Source organism: Rhinolophus ferrumequinum, chromosome 10 (genome assembly GCF_004115265.2).
Source record: "Rhinolophus ferrumequinum isolate MPI-CBG mRhiFer1 chromosome 10, mRhiFer1_v1.p, whole genome shotgun sequence".
In the NCBI taxonomy this organism is placed as follows: Eukaryota; Metazoa; Chordata; class Mammalia; order Chiroptera; family Rhinolophidae; genus Rhinolophus; species Rhinolophus ferrumequinum.
Genome location: NC_046293.1, coordinates 15810312 through 15836996, shown reverse-complemented (window position 1 = coordinate 15836996; position 26685 = coordinate 15810312). Strand labels below are relative to the sequence as shown.

General features: G+C 35.7%; 1 protein-coding gene across 2 annotated transcripts in view; it reads left to right on the top strand.

Moving 5' to 3' along the window:
* HCFC2 (host cell factor C2) overlaps positions 1-26685 on the top strand; it is a 43205-nt gene that overhangs the window by 15737 nt on the left and 783 nt on the right. Inside the window, exons 8-15 of one of the 2 annotated variants that reach the window (XM_033116495.1) lie at positions 4057-4224; positions 4732-4784; positions 10576-10753; positions 12674-12877; positions 13424-13497; positions 15419-15556; positions 17098-17283; positions 18663-18948. In XM_033116495.1, the coding sequence (XP_032972386.1) occupies positions 4057-4224; positions 4732-4784; positions 10576-10753; positions 12674-12877; positions 13424-13497; positions 15419-15556; positions 17098-17283; positions 18663-18948 (1287 nt within the window). Of the gene's footprint in view, positions 1-4056; positions 4225-4731; positions 4785-10575; positions 10754-12673; positions 12878-13423; positions 13498-15418; positions 15557-17097; positions 17284-18662; positions 19168-26685 lie in introns of those variants that run through there. The other variant, XM_033116496.1, reaches the window with a different exon arrangement.

Here is a 26685-nt window from a genome sequence, read left to right as displayed (position 1 = left end):
AAGATTTTTTTAAAAGTATTACAACACCAAAAAATTTTAAAATATGGAACTCACATCCATTTTTCAATAAGTATTTATTGATTGACAACTGTGTACCAGGAATTGTTCCAAGTGCTGAGAATACAGCAGTGAACAAGACTGTTAATATTCCTGCTGTCAGAGAATTTATATTCCAGGAGCGCGTGAGGGCAGGGAGATGATGAACAATAGCCAAACAAATTAACAAAATAAGTTCAATTTCTGTTAAACCTGTGAAGACAGTAAGAGAGAACAATAAGATAGTGAGGTGGGTAGTGGGATTGCGGGGGAGGGGTGGCCACTCCAGAATGGGTAGGCAGAAAAGGATGAGATGGCATTTGGGATGGAATCCAAATGGTGAGAAGATGCTATCCGTGTAAAACGCTGGGGCAAACGCTGCAAGAGGAGTGAACAGCAGGTGCAAGCAAGGGCCCGGAGATTGGGAGTACTTGGCGTGTTTGGCAACAGATTTGAGCTGAGTGAAAGAGGAGAGCGCAGGAATGGAGGTTAGACAGGTGACCACCGACAGATGATGGAGGGCCTTGAACGTCATGATCGTTTAAATTGCTTTTAGAGTAGAACAGCACCCCTCTTGAAGGAGAGGTGTGCCATGATCCATTGAACATTTTGGAACGGTCACTGCAGTTATGTGGAAAATAAGTTGGAGGGGTCAGAAGCGTATGCAGCAAGCCAAGTTAAGAGGCTTTTGCAGTAGTCATGGAAGTCTTAGATTATAGTAGTGACAATGAGGTGAGGAGAAATGGATACATTCAAAACGTATTTTGGAATTCTTGTTGACGGAACTGGTTGATGAATTGGGTGTGGCAGATGACAGAAAGAGAGTGGAGGATGAAGATTTTAGCTGGAAGAATTTGGTTGTATTTCCATTTACTGAGATGGGGAAGACTGAGGAGAAAACGAGCTTATAGAGAATATTAAAAGTTCCATTTAGACTACACTAAATTTGAAATAACAAGATCAAGTAGGCAGTTGAATGAATATAGAAGTCTGGAAGCCACTAGAGAGATCAGATGTGGAGGTGTAATATGTGTTGTTATATGAGGAAAGCAGATTATAAAACGTACCTATGATTCCACTTTTTTTTGAAGTATATAGAAAAATCTGGAAGGATACACTGTGTACCAAAGTATTATCCAAGAGGTGAGGTTATACATTTTCTTAAAAGTTTTTCTCATCTGTATTTTCTGCAGTAGCATGCATTACTTTGGTAATGTAAAAACAGTTTGATTTTAAAATTAAGATAATTGAAAAAATAAATGAAACAAAATTAAAGACTGAATGCTTTTTGTGAAAGAAGCACATACTAGCAAGCTGGAGGTAAATATAGAAAATCCAACTTACTGATTCATCTTTGAAATTGGGAATTATTAACTGAAGTCCAAGGATAAGCTTCAGTCTCTGAGATTGGAAGAAAAATAAGCGTGTATAAGTTTTTCTCAGTAGCGAATATGTCACTTGAAGCAGATTCTCTAAGGGATCTGTGACTTTTAAAAGGATAAAAGTCATTGGCTCTGAATGGCCAGTTTTTCCATAAACCTTTCCAAAAAAGGCATTAGACATGAATATCTATCTAAAAGTTATGGCCATTATCATAAGGGCAATTTTAAATTTTGCTTTTCTTTTGGTAAGTTGGCGTCCATTTTGGGGATGGGGAATGAGGGCTCTTCAGCTTGCCTTTTTTCACTTTTAGTTAAACTTTGTGAATTTTATAATATTTAAGAGTAGTATAATTCCATAAGCCTTTTTATGAAAAATAGTTGTCTTTTGCTCCCATCCTCCTCCCATTTTCCTTGCTTCACAAGCATCGGCTTTCAACTCTGTTAAACAATTCTTGGTATTTACTTCCACATCTCCATATATTTCTACGCACACGTGCACACACACACACATTTACTTTGATTTTTTGTTTTTTAAGTTTAGGCATAGTGTGTTCACTTTCTACTATGGAATTTAAGGATTTATCTCTTCTTTCCACTATTCCTCACCTCCTGTGCATCTTCCCTACCTCCTAGTCTCTCAGTATGATTATACCGTAATTTTGTTAGATTAATATTGAGTTTTTGCATCATGACTCTGTAAACACTATTCACAGGTGAGCCATGTAGAACACTGTGAATACCTTCCATATTTTTTATTTGCCATGGATTAATAATTGTTTATTTTAGGTTTGTATGTACTTACTACTAATTCAATCCATACTCTGTTATTTGTTTAAATCTTCTTTCATCTCATTATGGTTAGATGCATCAGATGTTTTATCAAATTTCATCATTTTGAAGAAATTTCTTCTGCTCCAATCTGGGATGGTTGCACTCCACAAATCAAGCACAGCTATCATCTTGGAATCTCCCTTCATCATCTTCCTGGGGATATGTTTTGCCTCTCACCTCTGCCGGATTCCCTGTTTCCTGGATCCCATATTGTCCCCTGTCTTAATTTACGCCCTCATTTTTAATGGAACACATCCCAGCAAAGGGGTGCATAGGTGACAAATTTATTTTGAGATCTTGCATTGTTTTAAAATATATTCAGCCTTCCTTCCTTCTTAATTGGCAGTTTGTATGGGAAAAGAATTCTACATTAGAAGTCATTACACTTAAGAATTTTGAAAGCGTTGTTATAATATATTCAGACTTCTAGTGTTTTTGTTGAGAAATCCAAACCACTTCTGATTTTTGGTCTTTTTAAGTGTGACCTTCCTCTCACCCCTGAGAGCTTTTAGGATTTTTTTCCTTCATCCCCCCTCTTCTTAATTTTCATGATGATATGCCTGTTGTGCGTCTCTTTTAATCCATTGTGTTGAATTTTCAGTGGGCCGTTTCAGTCTAGAAATTCATGTTCTTCAGTTCTGGGGATTTTCTTGATTATTTTATTGATTTGCACCCTACTGTTTTCTCTTCATGTAACTTCTTTTCTGTGGGGGGTGTACTTCCTGGACTTGTCTTATATTATCTGCCTTTGTTCAGGTATGGGTTGCCTTCCTTTGAAAAAAATTAATTGGATTGTGAATAGGATCATGGAGGAATTTACATGGGAATAGTTGAAGGAACTAGGCTTAGTTACCCTTTAAAACAGACCCATCTGATTTCTTCTGTTAAGGCCCAGGTAGTAAATATTTTAGGCTTTGCGAGCCATGTGGTCTCTGTTATAACTACTCAACTCTGCTGTTGTAGCATGAAAGCAGTCATAGATAATACATAATAAGTGAGCATAGCTGTGTTTTAATAAAACTTTATTTACAAAACCAGGCACCTGAGCCATAGTTTGCAGACCTTTATTCTAAAAGATACAGAGACATAGATATTAGACTTGTTCTATCAAGGATTAAATTACAGTTTATAGATTTCCACTCACTAGAAGAATAAATTTCCTCATATAACTGTACATAGATGGAATGTACTCCCTTGGGAATTGTGAGTTTCATGATTTGATAGGTAAATTAAAAGAGGACAAGGATATTGCAGAAATAATCTCAGGTGCTTTTTTCCAGTTCTAAGAGTCTATGATTGTTAATTGTTTGGGAAATGCTGGTAATATTTTATACCCAAGTAATTACCTGTTTTGGATAGTGCAAGTTTTGATAAGAGGGTATTAACTTCAAAGAAGTTATGTTTTTCCAAAATATCGTATCTGAGTCATTTTTGCTAACATTAACAGTATTGCTGATATGTATGCTATTGGCTAAATAGTGGCTCATAAAATTAAAAACTTACAGAGAGGGTAAAATTAATGTGGCTATAACTATGTAATACTTGGTTGCCCCCCTCCCTTTCTAGGACTAAACACTTTTTTCTGAATCTGATGACTCAAATAGCTTGGAACTAGATTGTTTGTAGAAAATGGAATCAGAACCCCAAACTATTTTCATTTGACCAACTATAGCTATGTTTATCTGAGTAAATTATCTGAGAAATATTCATTGCTGCCATTTTCAGAGCTCCAGGTCCACAGAAATTTTATAGGCAAACTATTAATACATTTGAAACTTAAACGTATAATATCAATATTGTTCTTTAGAGAAACCACCAGCACCCTCACAAGTACAACTGATCAAAGCCACTACCAACTCTTTTCATGTCAAATGGGATGAAGTGCCTACAGTTGAGGGTTATCTTTTGCAGTTGAATACGGACTTGCCATACCAAGCTGCATCATCGGATTCTTCAGCAGCACCAAATATGCAAGGTAACAATAAGTTTCATGCTTAAAGCATGGATGCTCATATGTTTGTTTGTTTTTTAAAAGATACTACAGAAAAGTCTGTGAAATTGAATAAGATGTTTCCTGCCTGGTAAATTACATATGTTGTGTTTCCACTCTGAAACTTGACTGTCTTACCATTATTATATATTGGAACACATAGATACGTAGGGTAGAATGTTTCTTCTGCAATTCATTTTGATGGACTTTCTTAATTTGACAAGCTACTCAGTGTAATAAATATTTCTGCTTTTTTCCAAAAGTGTTTTTAACTAACAGGCACTTGGAAAGTAAAAGCAAATTTAATTTTATATGTTCTTTCAGAAAGGATTTGAGTCAAATATTAAGCAAACTTTTGAGAAAGCAGATAAACTTTGATAAAGATACTACCTTTTAAACCCTGAATATGTAACTTTTAAAAATATTTGATTGTAATATATTTTATTGAAGTTAATTTAGAGCATATCAGTCTGAACTTTCTCATTCCTACAGGAGTCAGGATGGACCCTCACAGACAAGGCAGTAATAGCATCGTTCCCAACAGTGTAAGTTAAAAAAATTTAGGGTGGTAAATGAATGTTTATGGTTATAGTCCCATTTTTTAAAAAAATATTTTTAGCATATTACTCTAGGACAGGGATTCAATTCTCAACCCTGACTGCACATCAGAATCATCTCTGAGGTTAAAAAACAAACACAAACAGATTCCCAAGCCTTTCCCCAGATCTAGTAGCTGAAGCTTTAGGATGATTCCCAGGGAGCTCTGTTTTTTAAGGAGGGCTTCGCAGATCATTGTGACAGCAGCCTGAATTAAGAACCCCTGGCCAAGAGATTGAAGTCTAGCCTCATTACACGTAGCATTAGAGGCCAATCCATCGTAATTTATACTTACAGTTATCTTGAAATCTATATTTTGACATTTCTAAATATCATGCATTCATTTTAAATTTGTAAAGATATTCATAATGAATTCATACTTCAAAAATGTATATGAAAAGTATTTCTTTAGTATATATTTTGTTTACAAAAGAATATGAGTTGCTAAATTGAGCACCTGTGTTTGTGAGGTTATTTCTTGTTTATGAAGTGCTCCACAGTAGGTATTTGTGGAGACTAATGAATAAGCTTACTAGAATTTGCACGGTTTTTATCTGGCAAACTGCTGTCTACATTCACAGTAGATTCTTTTCGAGGGAAGGGATGTAAGTATAGGCTCACATGTTCTAAACATGGGTGAGGACCAGCAATAAGCAGAAAAGGTTTATTATGTCAGGAAGGGTATGTAACAAGTAAAGCCCATGTTAATAGACTACACAGACACACACACACACACACACACACACACACACACAGTATTCCCCCCTTATTTTTATCTTCAGGGGGTATATTCCAAGACCACCTGTGGATGCCTGAAACCATGGATAGTATCAAACACTGTATGTACTGTTTTTTCCTATACATGCATACCTATGATACAGTTTAATTTATAAACTAGGCATAATAAGAGACTAACAACAATACCTAATAATAAAATAGAAAAATTGTAACAATACACTTAAGGTTATGTGAATGTGGTCCCTCCTTTCAGGGGATCCCTTGCTGAAGTCTTCGTATAGTCTCAGTGCTTTCTGGCACAACATTGTCGTCAGTCAGAACACGTTTTCTGTTCATGTCTTCCACCCACAAGTTTCAAGTCTTTTCCATCTTAATTAACTAAGCATTTATTATGCACTCTGACCATACCTTTTTTAGTTTGAGGTACAACAGCAAAACTAGCATGAATTTCTTTTTCCTCCTTCATAATTTCACAGGTAGAAGATTTCTTCTTACTATAGATCTTAGCAACCTTAGCATATGATTTTTTAAATTTCTTTGTTAAGTCGGTAACTTTCACCTTTTCACTAAAAGGAAGCACTTTACGGCTTCTCTGTGGCACATCCGAATTGCCAGCATCACTACTATTGCACTTTGGGGCCATTGTTAAGTAAAATAAGGGTTATTCGAACACAAGAACTGCAGTACCACAGCAGTCCACTTGATAACCTACTAAGTGACTAATGGGTAGGTCGCAGATAACAACAGGGATACGCTGGACAAAGGGTTTATTCTCGTCCAGGTGGGATGGAGCGGGACAGCACAAGATTTCATCATGCTACTCAGAACAGCATGCAGTATAGAACTTATGAATTGTTTATTGTTTATTTCTGGAATTTTCCATTTAATATTTTTGGCCCACAGTTGTGTGTGGGTAACTGAAGCCGCAGAAAGTGAAGCCATGGATAAGGGAGTGCTGTACACACGTATTTTATATGTCGATTATATGTTTTATATATATATACGTATACTTACAAATTTAGATGGTACTGCAAAGGTTTATAATAAAGAGCAATAGTTTTCTACTTTGTCTCTGCTTGCTCTTGATTATACCTCCCTAGAAACAACTACTTTCAACTATTTTAGCTTTCTTCTGGTATCTACCTACCTTTGTACTTTTAAATAAAATCCTTAAGCTGCTACTTCTTGACTTTCTAGTTTTAGACCAGTTGTCTTTAGTAATGGAAGATGAAGATTTGATGGTCTCTTAAAGTATTGCCATTTCCTTTCTTCCCCTTTTCCACATCCTTTAAATATTTTCAGATGAATTTGAAAATTTATTTATTTGATGTTTACATTATGATGATGACATATTTACAGCTGAGCCACGTAGTATACTATGAGCATTATTCCTTTTTCACATAACCTTTTGTTTTTCTTGGCATTGTTAACTGCCTCACTTTTTCATTTGCTTAGTTTTCTTCTTGTCTATTATTAATTCATACTCAAATTATAAAACTCCTCTCAAAATATTCAAACATATAAGGTAGTTGTTTTTTTTCCTTCTTTCTTATTTTCCCCCTTGGAACCATCCCTCCTGAGCCCTTTGTATTGATGTTCTAGTCTTATTGGTTTTCTCTAGGCTTGTTATACAGCAGTCATCTTAGAACTTCCATTTGTTTCATATTAGGAATTTCTTTTATCTCTTTCCTGTGTTACAGCCCATGTTTCTTGATCTCATTTCTTTCTCTTTCTTGGTGTTTTCCCTTGTTTTTGTTATAATACTCCCTTTAGTAGTTTCCTGAGAAAGGGTTTATGAAAGGTAAATGTTGTAAAAATTTACATATCTGAAAATGCTTTTGTCTGTTCACATTTAATTGGTAGTTTTGGCTGGGTTATAGAATTCTATATTAAAAACTTTTTCCTCAGAAATTTAAAGACATTTTCCTACTGTCTTTTAGCATTCAGTGTTGCTGTTGACAAGACTGATGCCACTTGGATTCCTGATCATTTATATGCGACCTAATTTTTTTCTTTTTATCCCCAGTATTCTGAAATTCCAACAGTGAAGTGCCTATGTCTTCATTCATTGTGCTGTGTGCTCAGCAGACCCCATCATTCTGGAAACTCATGGCTTTCATTACTGATTATTTCTTCCCTCCATTTTCTCTCTTTTTTTTAAGCTACTGGTAGTTATTGAATGATAATTCATTTCTTTTGCACTAATCCTCTGATTTTACTTTTTACTTCCTATCTTTCTATTCTGCTTTCTGAAGAACTTGTTCATTTATGTTATAAATCTTCTATCCAATTCTTAAGTATTTCAACCACATATTTAATTCCTAAAAGCTTGATCTTATTCTTTATTTCTTTTATAACATCTTATTCTTGCTTTATAAGTACATCTTCCTTTATCTCTTTAAGAATTATGCTTTTAAAAATTTTTGGAGTTATATTCTGTTCTCAGTAATATTTCTTTTCTTCATGCTCCTTTTTTAAAAATTTTTTTGGTCTTGGACTTTCATATTAGAGGCTGTTTTCGAATGCCTGGTGATGCTTGGCTGCCCTTTCATGTTTAAAGTGAGGCATTAAAAGGAGCTTGGAAGATGTCTTAGTCCATTCAGGCTGCTATAACAAAATACTATAGACTGTGTGGCTCATAAACAACATAAATTTATTTCTCATATTTCTGGGGGCCAGCACTCTGAGATCAGGGTGCCTGCATGGTCAAGTCCTGGTGAGGACCCTCTTCCAGGTTGCAGACTGCCGACTTCTCATGGTATCCTCACATGGTGGAAGAGGCAAAGGAGCTTTCTCGGGCTGCTTTTATAAGGGCACTAATTACCCCCCTCCAATACCATCACCTGGGGGGTTAGGTTTCAACATATGAATTTGTGGGGGGACACAAACATTCAGACCATAGTAGAAGATCTATGCATATGGGTATGGCTTGTTGATTAGTAGACCTTAACAAAAGTAATTGGATGGGGGAATCCACAAATATCAGTATCTTTGGGTCTTTTCTCTTTGCCAGTGAGTTTCCTCTGAGAATTCCCCAAACTTTTGCCCAAGGGTTATAAGACTGGCTGTCAGTATTCTGGGAGCTTAGCGAGGGAATGTGGAGGTGTGTGGTGTTTCTGTGTTCAGCGTGCAGACTTTCACTGAATCCTCATTGTCAGTATGGGGGTCTGGTGTCCAGCCTCCCCTGAGGGACACTGTAGCACAGTCCAGAGCCTCACATGTCAACCTTTCTTCCTGTATCCCATCTTCAGTTAGAAAGGGAGAGAGGAATTTGTGTGCTTTTGTGTGCTGGAAGAACAGAGCTGGGGTCTTCTGTATGATGGTCCTCAGGTGTTTACTTGCATTCTGCATCTCAGCCTCCAAAGAACCTGATGCCTCCAATCCCCAAGCCTTTCTGGGCCGTACGGCACAGTTTGCCTCTAAGTCACTTTCTACCCACAGGCGCTGAGCTTTCATCTTTTTCTGCTTTATATCTTCTTACCTACTGTTGTCTCTTCTCCCATTCTGTTTTCGTATATGTACCTTTATACGTAAAAAAGAAATTCCTTTGTGATTATTTGAGTTGGGTTTTGGAGGAAACTCCTGAACATATGTGTTTAATCTATTATGTTTAACCAAAAATCTCAGGGCTTATTTATTCACAATTTAAAAAATTCTAGTTAGACTGGATGTCTGATTTTTAAGCAAACAGCACATTAGAGACACTCTAACGTGGAGACTTTAGAGTGAAATAAACCTAGGTTCAAATTCTAGCTTTGCTACTTATTGGCTGCCAGACTGTGGGTAGATTATTTAAGATCTCTGAGTCTCATTTTTTTCATATATAAGCAAAGGGCCATATTATCCAACTTATAGAATTCCTATAACGATTAATTGAAATACAGACTTTATAAATATGTGTCACAATGCCTGTCACATAGTATAATGTTCCCTGATGGTTACAGCTATCATCATCATCCTTTACTAAAGTAGTACCATCACTATTAATTGGAAGAGATGTACAGGGCACATTATGGACAAGCCTCCTTAGAGCCATGAGATGTAATTCACAATATAGTTATAATTGACAGTGAAGGTGGAAACAGGAAAGTAACAAAAAATAGGTAATTAAAAAGGAGCAGCAGTATAGGGGATTTGAATGAAGCCAGATCACTTTTATGGTTCAGTAGACCTACAGGTATTGCTATATAATAACTGATGTTCACACTGATGATTTGAAATATCAAAAAGTTTAAGTGTATTCATTATAGTGTGCTTAAGAAGGCAAAGAAAATATAATTAGGGGAGAAGGTCCAAGATGGCGGATGAGGTAAATGCTATACCTACTGCATCCCAGGATCACACCATAATTACAAATAATGATAGAACAATCAACCTCAAGAAGCATCTGAAGACTAGCTGAACAGAACCCCTATAACTAAGGATATAAAGAAGAGGCCACATCAAGACTGAAAAGAAAATATAATTAGGAAGACTTCTATCTAAAATGCTTAATGGTAAAGCATGTTAATATATGTATATGTGTTAAATCTTGATATCTATATGGAAAACTCAGTTAAATAGAATAATTCATTTGCTTGAAGGTTCTGGATCACTGAGATTTTACTTTAGGAGTCATCAGACCTGTAGTATACATGTCTGACCTAGTTAAGAAAATTTGACCAGAATGTTAAACTCAGTAGCTTTGATGTTGTAGCTTATATTACGTACGTATTTACTTGAATACTAACTACAACTTATTAAAATGTAGATTTTTTTCCGTCAAAATATATCCTCCCTTTTCCCCTTCAGAACCGATCTTTTGAGAATGGAGATTAAGTGAAAATAAATTGTTTTCTTAAGCTATTATAAAATTTAAAGAATCCTATACAAATTAATAATATAAACTATTTCATATTTTGCAACAAAAGCATTAAATTGTAAATTATTTTGCTTATTTTTACATGTATTTCTATTTAATTGAATGTTGCTTGCTACAATAAACTATTTTATTTCTTCTAGATCAGTGATACAATGAACAGTGCAAAAACTGAACATACAGCTATGAAAGGAACTTCAGTGAAAAACAAACCAGATCTCAAAGCATCAACTGATTCTAATGCCATTTTCCATTCATCTTTGGCAGCTAATGCTTCTAATCATAATAGTTGTGTGGTGGATATGCTAAGGAAAAATGAAGGTATAAAGACAGCGTTTTAAATACAGTTAAAGCTTTTTATAATAATGGTAGGGAATTTTAGAGTCTTTGAAAAAGTAAATGCGGCGCATCATGGACACTCAAATGTGAATGAATGGCTACCCAGTCTCAGGTTAACATAAGAAGATTGGGCTTTTTCTCTGCAGGTCAGAGTAGCTGGTATTTCAAGAGTGGATGATGACATGATTAGGTTTTGTTTTTCATGCAATATGCCCTCTAACCTCACTGTCTAGAAGAACTATAATAGGAAGTGATTGGGAGATTTGTTAGGGGGTTCTTTTAGGACTCCAAGAGCTGCATAGAGACTAAAGCAGTGGGTGGGATAGACAGAAGAGAATACATGTCAGATTTTTAGAAAGTAACCTCTATTAGACTGGGAAATTGGTTGGATATGAGAAATAAAAATGAGTTGAACATGACTCCAGTTTTTTGGGTTGAACATTCAATGGGTGATGATACTCTTTATCAAGATAGGAAATACAGGAACAAGAACAAATTTTGGGGAAAAAAGATAGGTTCAACTTCGAATTTACTGTTTTTGATGCACTTGAGGAACATATTAGTAAAGATTTCTAATGGGCAGTTGGGTACTTAAGTCTGGAGTTGAGGACACAGTTGTTGGCTAGCAGTATAAATTTAGAAGTTAACGGTATCTGCACTGTGAGCTTCACTAAACAGCGACCTCGTCTGACCTGTTCACTGCTAGATTCCCAGCACCTGGCACAATGCCTAGGACACATGTACAATTCATGAATGGTAGTTAAAACACAGGGAAAATATGTAAAGGGAGAAAAGAAAAGGCTTAGGAACACCTGCATTTAAAGAGTCATTTGAAGAAGAGAAGCCAGCTAAAGGGATTGAAAAGGGGTTCCTAGAAAGTTAGGAAAAGAACCAAAAAGATTGGTATCATTTTTTCCTCCTCTACAGTGGGCATCAGTTTGTGACTAGTGTACACATGTCTCTACTATCTGACTATAAGTTCATTAAGATATGGACTATATCTCCTTTGTTTCACCATTATAGAAACAAGTACAATGTCTGATAGTAAATCTTCAGTATTGTGGAATTAACGAATGTAAGTCATAGAAAGAAACAGCTGCAAAAAGGAGTATGTGGTCAGCATAGTTTATATTGCAGAAAGGTGAGGTAAATGAAAATTGAAAAGTATCCCTTAGAAATCATCAACATCTGCCCGAGCCATTTCTTTAACGTACATAGTGTGCTAGAAACCAAATTTGGGGAGGTCAGAGAAGTAGAGAGTGCTCTGAAGGGAGTTAGTGAGGGGAAATGGTGCTGAGAAGACTGTGGGGTCAAGGAAGATGCGTGTTGGTTAGCTTGAGAGACTTGATGATGTTTATAGACTGAGGGCCAAAAACTGCTAAAGAGAAAGAATCTGAAAATTCTGAAGAGAAAGGAATAATTGATGAGAGGATCCCAAAATATGGGACCAAGAGCACAGAAGGGTCGATTGAACTTCCTTAGGAGACAGGTGGGCTCATCCTCTGAAATGATGGAGAAAATGGGCACAGTGATAAACGCCTTTCTAGTTTACGACAGGAGAAGGCAGAAAATTGATGGTATTCATCCCTGAAGACCTCAATAATTTTCCCCTAAAATGGGAGGCAAGGCCATCTGATGTATGACTTAGAGTTTGAGAACAGTGATTCAATGTTCAGAATGGAAGAGGGAGCTGAGGAGTAGGACATCCGTTTTGGACATAACACACTTGATTTTTCTAAACATTTTATGCCTAAGGGTTAATTCATACAAATGACATTTGTGGTGCTCATGTTTATGATTTTAAAATTGAAAAATACCACAAATTGTATAACAAGAACCATAAGATACACCAATTATCTGCAGGTATTATGTTAATAATTGTTCGTTTCCTTTTAATTTTAGGTCCTCACACTTCAGCAAATATAGGTGTACTAAGTAGTTGCCTGGACTTAAGAACAGTAATCCCTGAAAGTTCTGTATCCAGTACTGTTTCCAGCCCACAAACTATGGTAACCGAGCAGACCATTAAAACTGAATCATCCAGTACAAATGGGGCAGTTGTTAACGATGAAACTTCACTAACAACATTCAGTACCAAATCTGAAGGTTTGAAATGTGTTTCACATACTGTCTTTTGCACCATTTTTGTATATAAATTCATCAAACTTACTTGTTTTAAATGGGTATGGCATTTCATCTTGGATTGAATCATATATAAACATAAAAAGCATTTCAGTTAAAATCATTATCTAATGTACTCTCTGTTGCCTTACATAAAATGTTTAAATCAGCACACACACTGAAATACAATATCGTGAATATATTCAGCAATTTTTTTTCCTAAGAAAAGATTACCTCTCAACTATAGAGTAACAGTTCTCCCAGCTTGATTGATTTCTGATTTTGTAAATTCTCATTTTTTTGCAGTAGGAATTGTGCTTCATCTTTGGTAAACATTCTCTGAAGTTCTAGCTAGTTATCAAATCCTTGAAAAATGAACTTGGTGAATTACTTTGAGTTAGAGGGTACATAATTCTAATTATTGTGCTTTTCTCCCTCTGACTATTTTTGTATATTTATAAATTATATTTTAATATGTCTATTTGATAAGCAATTATGTAAGTCTTATCTGATGAATTGTTTAATTTTTAGTTGATGAAACATGTGCACTGCCTGCAACTAAGATCAGCCGTGTAGAGGCGCATCCTGCAGCAATGCCATTTTCTGTAAGTATGTGACCTGGAGATGATGTATTTACAGCTGGTTAAATGTGCTTTAAGTGCTAAGCAACTGCACCAGAAATTCACAGAAATATTTTTGGGTGTCCTCTAGAAATGATCTGACATAGAGTGAGAAATGAAGGGTTGAATGGGAAAATGTGCACAGTATAATATTAAGTGAAAAAAGCTGAATAAAAAATAATATATAGACATATACTGTGGTCCCAATTTTATTAAAAAATGCAACCAATACATATATTCATACTCTTAAATGAGTCTGCACATCCACACTACAGTGCTTTATGACTTTTTCCAAGTTGTGGGGCCAAAGATAATTTTTACTTTCTTCTTTGTTCTTTAAATATTTTTCTATAATGAAATGTGTTACTTTCATAATCAGAAATGTGTTTATGTATATATGTGTATATGTAAATTAATGTATATATGTGTATATGTAAATTAAATTAACGGTTTTAAGAGTAAAAGGACATGTTATGAACGTAAAACTTGAATGGCTCTTTTGCTAGCTACTTAATAGAACAACAAATATTGCAATATTGGATTAGACATTCCTGTAGGATAGCCCAGCATTCTCTGACGTTGGGTTGTTTTATGGAAGACCAGAATTGGTCTGCATGACACCAAGCTAAAATGCTAGCAATGTGCCTCACAAATATACCAACATTGTCTTAATTAGATAAATATGAGGACAATACATGTTTGTGTGCATGTGTGTGTACATACTTTTAAATTTATTTTTAAATTATCAGTCATTCAACTTTATTGCTATGAGCAGGAGTTTTTATTTTACCTAATATTTACTTTTTAGTGTCTTCAAAAATGTTTATAGTTTTAGTTTTCTTTCAATAATGATTTTAGGGAATTTGATCATATATTTACCTTCATTAGAATGTTAAGTCTTAGTGTTCTTAGACTGTTTTCAGAGAAGAATTATTAAAATGAATTTTTTTCTCTTAAATCTATTTTGCAATGCATCAGCCAGAATATTTGTTATTTCAATTGGAGCCAGTTGTTTTATAAAAGTTGTTGAAGAGAGTTTTTACAACTTAATCAAAGCTACTCCTGATTTTAACCTTAAAAACGCCTAGTTAGCTCACTTTGTCATGTGTGATAGCCTAAGCAACAAATAATGTGAATTATAAGCATGTACCTTTGCTGTTATATATTTAAGACAGAAATAAATAACTAAAGTGCACATTTGTTTTGAGCTTCTGGAAACAGTGTCTCATTTATAAAGAAGATGGCTTAAAAAGGTTAGTTCCAGGGATAAGTATCATTCACTTATCACTAAAAGTAGCTTAAGGTAGAGGAAGTTTGTTTTAAAGCAAGGTAAAAAAAATGTAAAACTGTTTAATCTGCTCCTCTTTAGTATAATACTAAAGTATATTTAAACTGCATTTTAGTTTTGAACATTTTTTCTCCTTTTAGGTTTGGAGAATCACAGGTATTTCAAGTGTAAAGATCACTGAGTTTCTGCTAGTTGTTTTTGAATATAGAAATAAGCCAGTTTGGAATGAATTTTTTCTTATGTGCTCTTTTTGGAGCAAGTTGTAATGTCACACTAAAGGGATTATATTTCCTGAGAGAATCTCTGAAATGACAATGTTCTATAAAACAGCTGGCATTTTAACATATCACTGATTGCAAAGCATGCTAACTCCAATGAGGTTGGTCGTCCAGAGCTACTGACCTGGACAATGTCTGTCACTCCCTGTGTTTGAATTGGCATCCCTGTTTCACTGTCAGTTGACCTAATCTGTTAAGAGTTTATTTACTTATGAGCTATTAATGTTGTGGTGTTTATCCATATATTTACTTGTAGATCACTGCATGGATTTATTAAATCTTGAAATTTCTTATATGCTCAGTAAAGAGTCTTCATAAATTTCTCTTTCTCTGAAATTAGAAAGAGACTCCTTCAAATCCAGTGGCCACAATGAAAGCAGGAGAACGGCAGTGGTGTGATGTAGGAATTTTTAAAAATAATACAGCTTTGGTGAGCCAATTTTATTTGCTGCCAAAAGGGAAACAAAGCATCTCAAAGGTAGCTATTGATATATTTTCTTCACTATGAGTTATAAGCCTCAAGAATGAGATTCTTTTATAACCTTGATTGAAGTCTCTTGTATGTGTGAAATTGGGATCTGTTCACAATCTATAATTTAGAATTCTATATATGTAGTTATCTTGTATTCTTTTTTAAAGGCTCTTTTTGTCGACTATATCACAAGAAGGTCATAAATAACATAGTCTGGCCAGTACAGATAAGGATTTTTTGAAATATCTCTAATTTTGTTACTTGATGTGTTCAGAGAATAGAACTTTTTTTTTTAACTGAGAATTTTTTTTATTTCTGATTTCACAATTTAAAAAATTCAAAAGCTGCTGTGGGCTGTTGAATATCATCTAATTTTCCCTTGATTCTGAAGTCCCTTAAAGAGGACCCCAAATGTGTAAGTGAGTAGCCCTCTAAGAATTGTGATACAGGTAACAGTCCCAAAGCATATTGAACTAATCTTTTTCTGGAATGGAGAATTTCAGAGAGGGAATTGTCAAGAAAATAGATATTCAGTTTGAATCTCCCAAAGATCTACACAAATAGAGAATATGTCATTTATCATTATATTTTAGTTTCTGTAATATTACTTCTGGTGTCTTTTTTCATACTGAATTTTTCCAATTCTTGGAAAAAATAGAAATCCTGGTTAATAATTTGATAGTATTATGCCTAATGAAATTTCTGGCTACAGTTTGATTTCATATAAGGAAATATCCATATCTACGGTCCTACTAGCTACCTTTTTTCCCCAAAAGATAAAAAGAGCATAAAATCTAGAACCAGTAAACTTGGTTTGAATCATTAGCTCCAGCACTCAACAGTGTGTCCTTGGACAGATCATTCGTTTAACCTCTCAGAGACTCAGTTTCCTCATCTAAAAATGGAGATGACACAACTCCCTTAAAAAGGGAGTCAAATATATGGTGACTGAAGGAGATTTGACTCTGGGTGGTGAGCACACAATGCAATATGTAGATGATGTATTATAGAATTGCACACTTGCAACCTATGTAATTTTATTAACTAATGTCACCTCAGTAAATTTAATAAAAAATAAAAGTAATGGGATGATACTTGTGCTACACGTTTCACAGAGGTGTAGTAAGAGTGTGGGAGAACATGTAAAAATTGTTTGAAAGTTGTCAATGTTATAATCTTCCTACTCAGAGTATGCAGTCCAGTTACTTAATTTAACATTTATTCAGCATGGAGATGAGCTAGTTGTTACTTCGTTTGTAGTGGTTGTTAATTTTTTTCTACATTCATACTCTTCATGTGCAGAATACCCTTAATCGCTTTTTATAATCAGTGATTCTCAACTGGAAAAGGCACTTTTCCTCTAAATAAGAATCACCAATTTATGGGCTTGGTTGCTTTTGTATTGGAGGGCTCATTCCAGCTGTGAAAAGAGAGAAATAAATAAATGTGAACTAGAACCTTAAAACATAATTCATTCTTTAAAAGTTTCATTTAATTAAAAATAATTCATTGAACCTTTTCTTTACTTTTGCATGTATTACATTTAGATAGGAAATGCAGACGTCCCTGACTACAGTTTACTTAAGAAACAAGATCTTGTTCCAGGCACAGGATACAGATTCAGGGTTGCTGCTATCAATGGTTGTGGAATAGGCCCTTTCAGCAAAATCAGTGAATTTAAAACTTGTATTCCTGGTTTTCCTGGAGCTCCTTCTGCAGTCAGAATTTCAAAGGTAAGATGTCCGATCATGACTTGGTCATTTCAATTATGTGAAACTTGATACATGAAATAAAACTGCCAGTTTAGAGATTTTTATTAGTTTCTGATGATATGATGTTGATTTATGAGGATAGACTGGTTTAGATTGGAGACCCAGCTTTGGCGTTTTAGACTGGAAGTTTTGTGTTTTTTTTAATCAGGATTTGGTGTTATCAGGTTAACTCTCAGACTATTCTAACTTTTTATTGTAAGGCTCTTCATTTTATTCCTGAATATTTGGCGGAGGGGATCCCTCCGGATCTGGAGACCCTTGGTTTTCAGGTTGTTTTGTATTTGAATTGTATTTTGTAAAAATTTCTTTCAGCTTTCTCTGCACTATCTAGAACTCTACAGTCAAATATTGGACTGCCTAAATTAATCCTTGGAGTTCTCTGTCTTTTTTTTTAATCTTTCAAAAAAAAAAAAAGAGGCAATGAGAGATACCTAAAAGAGGTGGATTAAAAGTTTAAAATATGTTCTTTGCTAATCACACAATATTTTAAGGACCAAATTTCAAGCAGAATTACAGCATCCAAATTAGAGAAAGTCAGGGAAATCTGGTATGCTTCTTAATATTAATTTTGTTCTTGTTTATGGAACCAAAAAGTTTGTGCTGGAGAATTTTAATAGAATACACGAAATTTGATTGTGTTTTTTCCTATGGTCCTGCCCCTCCTTAGAAAAGAAAAAGTCTGCTTTAAAGTAAGAAAAATCTCTTTCTTGGGATAATACAGGCAGATATTTAAGCCTATTTATGTTGAAAAGTGGGTATGAGGGCCGGCTGGGTGGCTCAGGTGGTTAGAGCACGGCGCTCCTAAAGCTGAGATCGTCGGTTCAATTCCCACATGGGACAGTAAGCTGCGCCCTCTACAGCTGAGATTGTGAACAACAGCTCTCCCTGGAGCTGGGCGGCCATGAGTAGCTGAAGCTCGGCGTGAACTGTGTCGGGCTGTTATGTACTGCCAGTGGCCAGCGTGTATGGCCCGCTGCTGTGGTGCCGACCATGACTGGCGACCAACTGCCTCAGCCCGGGGAAGCGCAAGGCTCATAATACCATCATGGGCCAGGGAGCTGTGCCCTACAAAACTAGACTGAGAAACAATGACTTGAACCAGAGTGGGGGAGCGGGGAGGCGGAAGAAAGGGGGAAAAGAAAAGTGGGCATGAATTAAACATTGCAGATCCAATTAAGGTAGGTTTTTTAAAACTCAACAATAAAAGTTCGAACATCTAATGCAATTACCACAGCAAAAAGCATCATTTTGTGTTCTAAAGATAGACTCAATATACTGATATGAGAGAAAACTTGAGAACCTTTACCTGTTTGTTTTTTTTTTCCTTCCCTCTCTCCAAGAATGTTGAGGGTATCCATCTTTCCTGGGAACCTCCCACTTCACCTTCTGGAAATATTTTGGAATATTCAGCCTACTTGGCAATTCGCACAGCACAAATACAAGATAATCCAAGTCAACTTGTATTTATGAGGATTTATTGTGGTCTTAAGACATCATGTATAGTAACTGCTGGGCAGCTTGCAAATGCACATATTGATTATACATCCAGACCTGCCATTGTGTTCAGGATATCAGCAAAGAACGAAAAGGGATATGGACCAGCTACACAAGTTCGATGGCTTCAAGGTAACAATAAAAAAGCACCTTTAAATTGAATTTTTTTTTTTACTAAAGCTATTGTGATTATGATTATTTATTAGTAACTGGTTATGAAGATTTGTCATTTAAAAGAGTATTCTTTGTATTTCTAGTAGTTATGAATTTGACTTTGTAAGTTGTTCTTAAAATGTATTTGCTCAACTCTAGATACAAATAAAAAATAGGAAAGAAGCAAAGACTGTCTGACAAGTAGTATATGGATTCTTCCTTATAGTTATAGCATTTTTATAAAGGAAAATTGTAAAATTAAGGTAAAAGCGGGACGGCTTTATTACTCCAATATCTTTTATAAAAGGCCATGTCACTCAGTCATCCTCGAGTTATTGACATGATTCTAGTAACTGGCGTTTGTACACTGTGTTGTCTTATAGAGTGAATGTTCTCTACGTTGTAAAGGCCCTGACTTTGAGTACTCACTTCTTCTACCTGTATTCTGTATGAGCGGTGGTCCTCTTATAACTAGTCTTCTACTGAATAATATTTGTGATACTAATTTTAGCAGCTATTTGATTTCTTTGTTTATCTACAGTTAGCACAGAGCTTAAGAAATTAAAAAAGAAAGAAAGAGGCAAATTCAGAAACTCTGCTTTTGAATTTTCATTATCTTCCAAGAATCATGGCAAAATACAAAAAGAATAATGGGTCTTCTTGATTCATACCAGGGTAATATATTGGAATATATTTTTGGCCAAAGCACTTAACTTATCTGGCCCTCAATTTCCTCATTACATGAGGAAGTTAAAAGAATTTATCTTTAAGGTCCCTTTTAAGCACTTAAATTCTGTATTTTCATCAGAGTGAAGTATATTCTTGAGCATTTTAACATCTGTCTTCATGGCCCAACTTTGCTTTAGCTGAAATTAAAACATTCATAATTTAAAATTCAAAATTAAAGTATGTGTCCCCCTTATTGCAGAAAGAAAGAAGCACCTTAAAAGGACACAAATTTTGAAAGTGTTTTAAACATTTGTAAAATTTTTGTAAATGCTCTAAATGTTTTATTTTTGCATTGTTTTTACCTCAAAATTGTATAAACTTTTTTACAACTGAGATATAAGCATTAGATAGTATACTCAGGTTCCATTACAACCTTAAAGATGCAGATAGGCATTATGGATACTCTGCTACACATAACCTGTTTTAAACCTTTTAGGAATTTCATGGTTTCACTGTCTATTCAAATTGGGAATGGATATACAGAGCAATAATGGCAGAAAAGATATTTCAAACTAAGAGCTGCAGTAACTGCAGGGGCACAGGTCTATCTTTTTTATACCTTGTAATCTTATGCCAGTTTAGGTTGACTGAGTAGCTATGTCCTCAAACTTCATGTGTAATATTCCCAGAAAAGATGGATTAATTTTGCAGAACGGATATATATGTATGTTCCAGTTACTAATTTAAAGTGTATAGAATATTTTAATATATAATTTTTGTAAAGAACTGGGATTTTTATACTACAGTATTTGTAATTAATGTATCTCACTAATTAAGTTTCTCAAAAAAAATATGCAAACTGTTAGACAAGTAATGAGTGATTTCCAAACTCTAAAGGTAAAATAAATGCACTACTCTCGTGATGTTAGAATACCGTTTTTTGTGGCTGTATGAATTCTTAATCTTTAAATGTACTTTACAATCAATGTTTACAAGGAGCTTCTCTGGTTTGTTATCCCAGCACCTCCCTTGGTGAGAGCTTCATTCTGCATTTGTTTAACTCATATGCTTTTGCTTTTGGCATATGCTTGCTTTTTTGCACTAGTAGAATTTTAACTTACCTCATTATTATGTTTGTAATCATTTGAATATCTTCCGTATGTCTGATATAGTCTAAAGAAATACTTAACCAAAGTTAAATAAAATGAATGGTAAGCAATTTTGCACATGTAAAATGCTAGGATTTGTTGTGTATATGTGTGTGTTTAGTTATAAAAAGAGTAAGAATGGAAAGTTATATTAAGTATATGTTTCAAATCCAATTATTTTAATGATCTACTTGCTTTCTTAGGAAAAGGTCTGGCTTTTAACCCCTTATTTTCTACATTAATTAACAGTTTGCATCTTGAAGCACTTCTTTTAATGACAAAGGATAAGTTGACTTTAAACAAAGAATAGAGTATTTGAGTGTGCACATTTATACCTATTTAGTATTGGGTTTAGTTTGCTTAAATGCCTCTACTGTTCTAGACCAGGAGGTGAGTATGAACCTGTGGTTCTAACATGTCTTATTTTCTAGAGAGAAAGGCAGATTCTGTTATCGTTTTTTTGGTATCTGTACATTAAGTACTAGTCACATATATCTCTCTGATAAGTGATTGGTGACTGAAAGATGCTGTTGAGAAATCTCTTTGGTTTTGACATTAATAGGTTAATAAGAGATCTTTGAGCTATGTGTTCATGACCAGAACGGATTGGGGTAAATAATAACAAAAGTGCATTTAGCTTCTTACGATTGGCACATTTCTAAGTGAAGACTTTTTTAAGTAGCAGTGGGCTTTATTTTGCAGACATCGTAAGAGGATTTGCACTGAGTTAAATTACTTTCTTTACTCCTCCAGCTGGGTAAGCAGTTCAGATGTACAAGTCTTTATGCCACAGTCCTCTTCCTGGGCTCTGCAACTTTGGTTCACATATGTAGTAAAACGATTTTGACGTTGCATGCTCTTAGACTTATGTTTTCTAAAATAATTGTATTGACTTCATTTTAATTTAGTAAACTGTTTTGGCAATTTAAGTAGCGATAGGGTATTATAAACTCACTTTCATCTGCATTTTTTTTTTAAACGGAAATAATCCGACTGCATGTATGCGGCCCCCTGCCCCATAATCCAATTATATAAATATCATCATCTATAAGAAGGTGAAACTGCTGATCCATTATTTTAAAGACTTGTAGACTAGCAAAGGTTTATTCTGGTTAGAGATATGGTCTACTACAGCTAAAGATATTTTTTAAATTGCAACACTTGTAGTGTAAAAATAATTTGTAACATTGAATATGAATACATTATTAATATTTAAAATTATTGCAGTCATCTGGTCATAAATGAAGTAGGTTGCAAAATAGACTTGGTCTTTGACCATTTAAGGTATAACTGACACTTATGTTTCCCAAGGCTGATTGTAGGCAGTTTTATGTATTGTGTACCAATGATATGTAAAATAAAGTACCTTTCTACTATAACCAATTATAGGTGTTATTTATTTTGATCTATATGAAAGAAAAAATTAGTAATGGCAGAGTAAATCCTAGAAATGTTGATTTTATATCGTTCACTTAAAATAATATAGGCAGTTTCATAAAGAGTGAATTGTGTCTAAAAACTTGTTTTTAAATTCATACATTGTGTTTGGGAGTCATTTTCTTACAGAAATGTAAAGCCTAACCCTTACTGTAGCTGAATTAGTATGCTTGAAAGTAAAAAGGCAAGTGGCTCCAAAACACAGTCTAAACTTGTTGTCGCCTCTTGTTTGTCTTCTATTTACTCTTTACATTTTTTTAAATTATAGTATACTTGGCATACAATATTATATTAGTTTCAGGTGTATGATATAGTGATTCAACATTTGTCATACTTTATGATTGGATCACCATGATGAGTCTAGTATGTATCTGTCACTGTGCAAATTTATTATGATATTATGGACTGTATTCCCTGTGCTGTACATTACATCCCCATGACTTATTAGTTTATAACTGGAATTTTGTACCTCTTAATCCCCTTTACCTTTTCACTCATCTTCACACACCACCTCCTCTGGCAACCATCAGTTTATTCTCTGTATCTGTGAGTCTGTTTCTGTTTTGTTTTTTTAAATTCCATACATAAATGAAATCTATTTACTCTTAATATTTTTTTTCCTTCTGCTTTTCACCCATTTTAAGTCAGAGCAGCGAGGCTTCTGTCCACTAAAATGGCTCTAGCAAAGGTCAGGGATAACTTCTCATTTCTCAAATCCAGTGAATTCTTTCATTATACTGAGTCTTGTCATTTGAAACTTTTAGGCTCTTACACAATTTTCTAGTTTCTCTGATACCATGCTCTCTGTCTTCCTTTATGCGTCTTCTGTCTGCTCTTCTTTTCCACTCTCACCTGCCTCCATGCGTTTTTTCCAAGATTCAGGTCATGTGTTGCCAACCTGATGAAGCCTTTCCAGACACAGTCCATTTCCAGGTAGATTTGACCCCTTCTTCTTGTGTCCCCACTGTCCTTTGTTATAGCTGTGTCCTTCTGTTACAGCTGCCTAAAAACTCCGTGCCCTTGTCTGTTAGCACTGTTTCTCTCCCCCTGCCAGGTGGCAGGTCTTTGAGGCAGAGACTGGGTGTTTACGTCTTTTCCATATCACTCATTTAGCTGGTACTCGAATATTTTAATGAATTATTAAAGAAAATTGTCATCTTTACATCTCGCCATACTCTCACTCCTCCTCCTCAAACTGGGGTCAAAATGGGAGGCAGGCTTCGAAAGGGAAAGAGTTTTTAGCAGATTTAAGCCTCATGAGGAAATAACAAACTCCAGCTTTGTCTTACCCTATCCTGCAGTTACGTAGGTTCCTAAGAGAAGTTCTGGGACAAATAAGGGATGTGTCACATATGTGCTAGGCTAAAAGGGATTTAGTATCGGTGTGTATAGATCTCTAGAGGAAGTCTTGAGTCTAAAAAGACCTGAGCATTTAATGAGATCCAGGACATTGCTGGATTATGATTTTTATCATTGGATGATCAGGAGAATAAGCTAAAGATACTTGTAAAGTTAATCTTTCTGATTTCCATGTAGGAAAGGCATGGGCAATTGTGTAACATTAGAAAAACTACTACCTACTTAGTGTTTGAGCACAGGGAACTGCTGGAGGACACGGAACACCAGCATTAGAGTCGCACTGGATTCAGGTACATATCAAGTCAGGTCACTGGTGTCACCTCTGAGCTTATAGGACAAAGGATTCTCACACTACTGGAAAGCAAGATGACATTGACACACCTTCCTTCCAAGTTTCCCAGCTATAGTTGGGAATCCCTATACTTACCTATTCCTATACCTCAGGAAAAGACTTTGTTTTTTATCATGCCTGTAAACACATTCTGTGGAGAAACAATAAATTCTATAAACTGAATGAAGAAAGAAAAGGCTATAATATCCAAGGATACCAGCTTCCTTGTTCAAAATAGATTTCTATATCTTATTAGTATCCATTTGCTTCTTTCCTGTCTTGTGCAGAACTAAATTCAGGAAAATTTCCACTCATGGGCCTGTACATCTCAGCAAGTCCCTCAGAAACAGTGTCAGGTTCTTGTGTCCATTTGGTGTCTTGGGTAACTTAAATTGAGCAAGGGCCTCGTACTGAAGTTCATCAAATTCACAATCTGAACCACTCCTGCCAGTACCTCAAATTCAAGAGTCTTGAGAATACAGGGTTATGAAGCCTTTTGGTCTAGAATAGAGTGAAAGCCAGGGAGCCATAGGGATGCGGCTGTGGAGGCAACAGCAGGATTCCCTATTTCCTGATTGGATTTGCTGGTTCAACAGTCTTTGCAGAGTACTCAGAGATGTCGAGGGTGTTTGCATAGAGCCCCTGAAGATAAAAGTGCAAAAAGTATGGTGCCGTATCAGATAGGAAAGCTGTAACAGAGAAGGACATGGGCCCTCATCCCACCCACTCCCCCTTCCTGGTTTCCTTCCCACCCAGAGACAAGAAACTAGAGGACACATCATTCACTCCTCAGAATGAGAATGAGGAAAGTACAAAGAGAACCCTTTGTGTCTGAGCAATATACACCTTAAAAATAGAAGGTAGCAGCTGGCATTTGGTTTTGAACATAGAGTAACTCTTTCCATTAGTAAATCATGGTCCAGCAGAGGTCCAGCTCTGAACGAGAGGATTATCCATTCCTCCTCCTATCTGGGGAATAGGGAAATAAGGTTCCCTCCTTATTTCTCTGTTTCTCATTGGTGACAAAGGAAAAAGCTACAGGTATGACAATTACCATCTAATATAACAAAGTTGTCCGTGTGCCACTTACGGCTACACAGCATGTAAGAGTGGGCAGAGTGCTGCAGGTCCAACAATCCTGCTACCTGCAGGTTAGCACCTCCTGGTGACATTGTCCATTCCAGCTTAAATATGCGTATGATTTGGGGTCTTACAGCTGCCTGAGATGTTTAATATAGCCACTATAATGTCTGGAAATTCCTGATGAGTTGGCACCCTTGTGTTAGACCCAGTTGGGGAGACTGGACCTGGAGAATCCACTTTCTACTTCCCCATGTCCTGGGCATGGGTGCCAGGGACTTATTGCCAGGCCAAGGCTACCTGTTGCACCAGCTCCCTAGCTCAACATGATAACTTGAGCCTGCCCTGTTTGGGTACACAGGCTAGATCGAACGTTTCAAGATCTTTTTTTTTTCCAATTTTTAAATTGTATACCAAAATTTAGCTAAATGCCCTGAATCAGGAGAAATTGTCCCTTAACTGTGTCTTGTTTAATATGCAAAATGGCACTGCCAGCGATGACCTTGGCAAAGACGTGATTGCAAAATTGTTATGACCTGTCACCTATTATCAATCAATGTGGACAGTCAGTAGCCACCATGCACTGTCTGTGTTTTGGGATTACTTAACACCAAATGCATTATTAGAAGAATGTGCCAAAGGGAATTTGTATTTTTGAACATCAACAGAGTTCAGGAAAGAGGCAGTGTCTTTGTCAGTTTACTTTGGGATCTGCATCATCTATCAGCTTTATACAAATAATTCTACCCAGTGAACAAAGTAACCAATTAACCAGAATCATGCCCATGACTCCAGCCTCCTTGGCAGAGCAGTACTGTAATACCGTTAATAAAACAATCTTGTTGGACCCTGACTCTATGGGCTTCCTCTGTGAGGAAGAGCACATACTCATTTCTTTTTTCACGTTATCGTGTACTTTGTCCCTACCACTTACAGTAATTGGCTGATTTGCAATGCACAGCAGCGGCAGAAATAGCAGAAGATACTCCCTTTCGGTTGATGAAATTTTGTATTGCGTGACCTTATATCTTTTATTTTAAAATATTTGTTGGGAAATAGGTAAAATGACCACACATACACTCAACCATCAGCTTAAGAACTAGAACATTCTCAGATACCTAGAATCCTTCATTTGTCCTCCTTCCACACACACCACACGAGGTAAACATTCTGGATTTTTTTGTTAATAATTCCCATGTTTTTATGTATGGTCCTCTCGTGTATATATATGTGTCCCTAATATGTTGTTTAGACTTACCTGTTTTTGAACTGTTGTGTAAGTGGTATTAATGCTGAATGTATTCTGTGACTTTTTTCTGACAACTGTTTTTGAGATTCCCATCCATGTTTATGCATGTAAGTGCATTTCATTTGTTTTCACTGCTGAATAGTATTCCATTACATGACTATACCACAATTTATCGGTTCTTCTGTTCATCGAGATTTGGATTGTTTTCAATGTGGGCCTATTACAAACCATGCTGGTGTGAACATTCTGCCAATTACAGTGTAAGCCCATATGGTCTGATTTAGTCTGATTTAGTCTGTTTAGACATTCACAATGCCTGGCACAAGGTAGATGCTTTGAAGAATGAATGAATTCTTGTACATGTTTCCTAATGCACATGTACAGAGTTGCTCTAGGGCAGTGATTTTCAAAGTGTGGTCCAGGGACCTCTGAGGGTCCCTGAG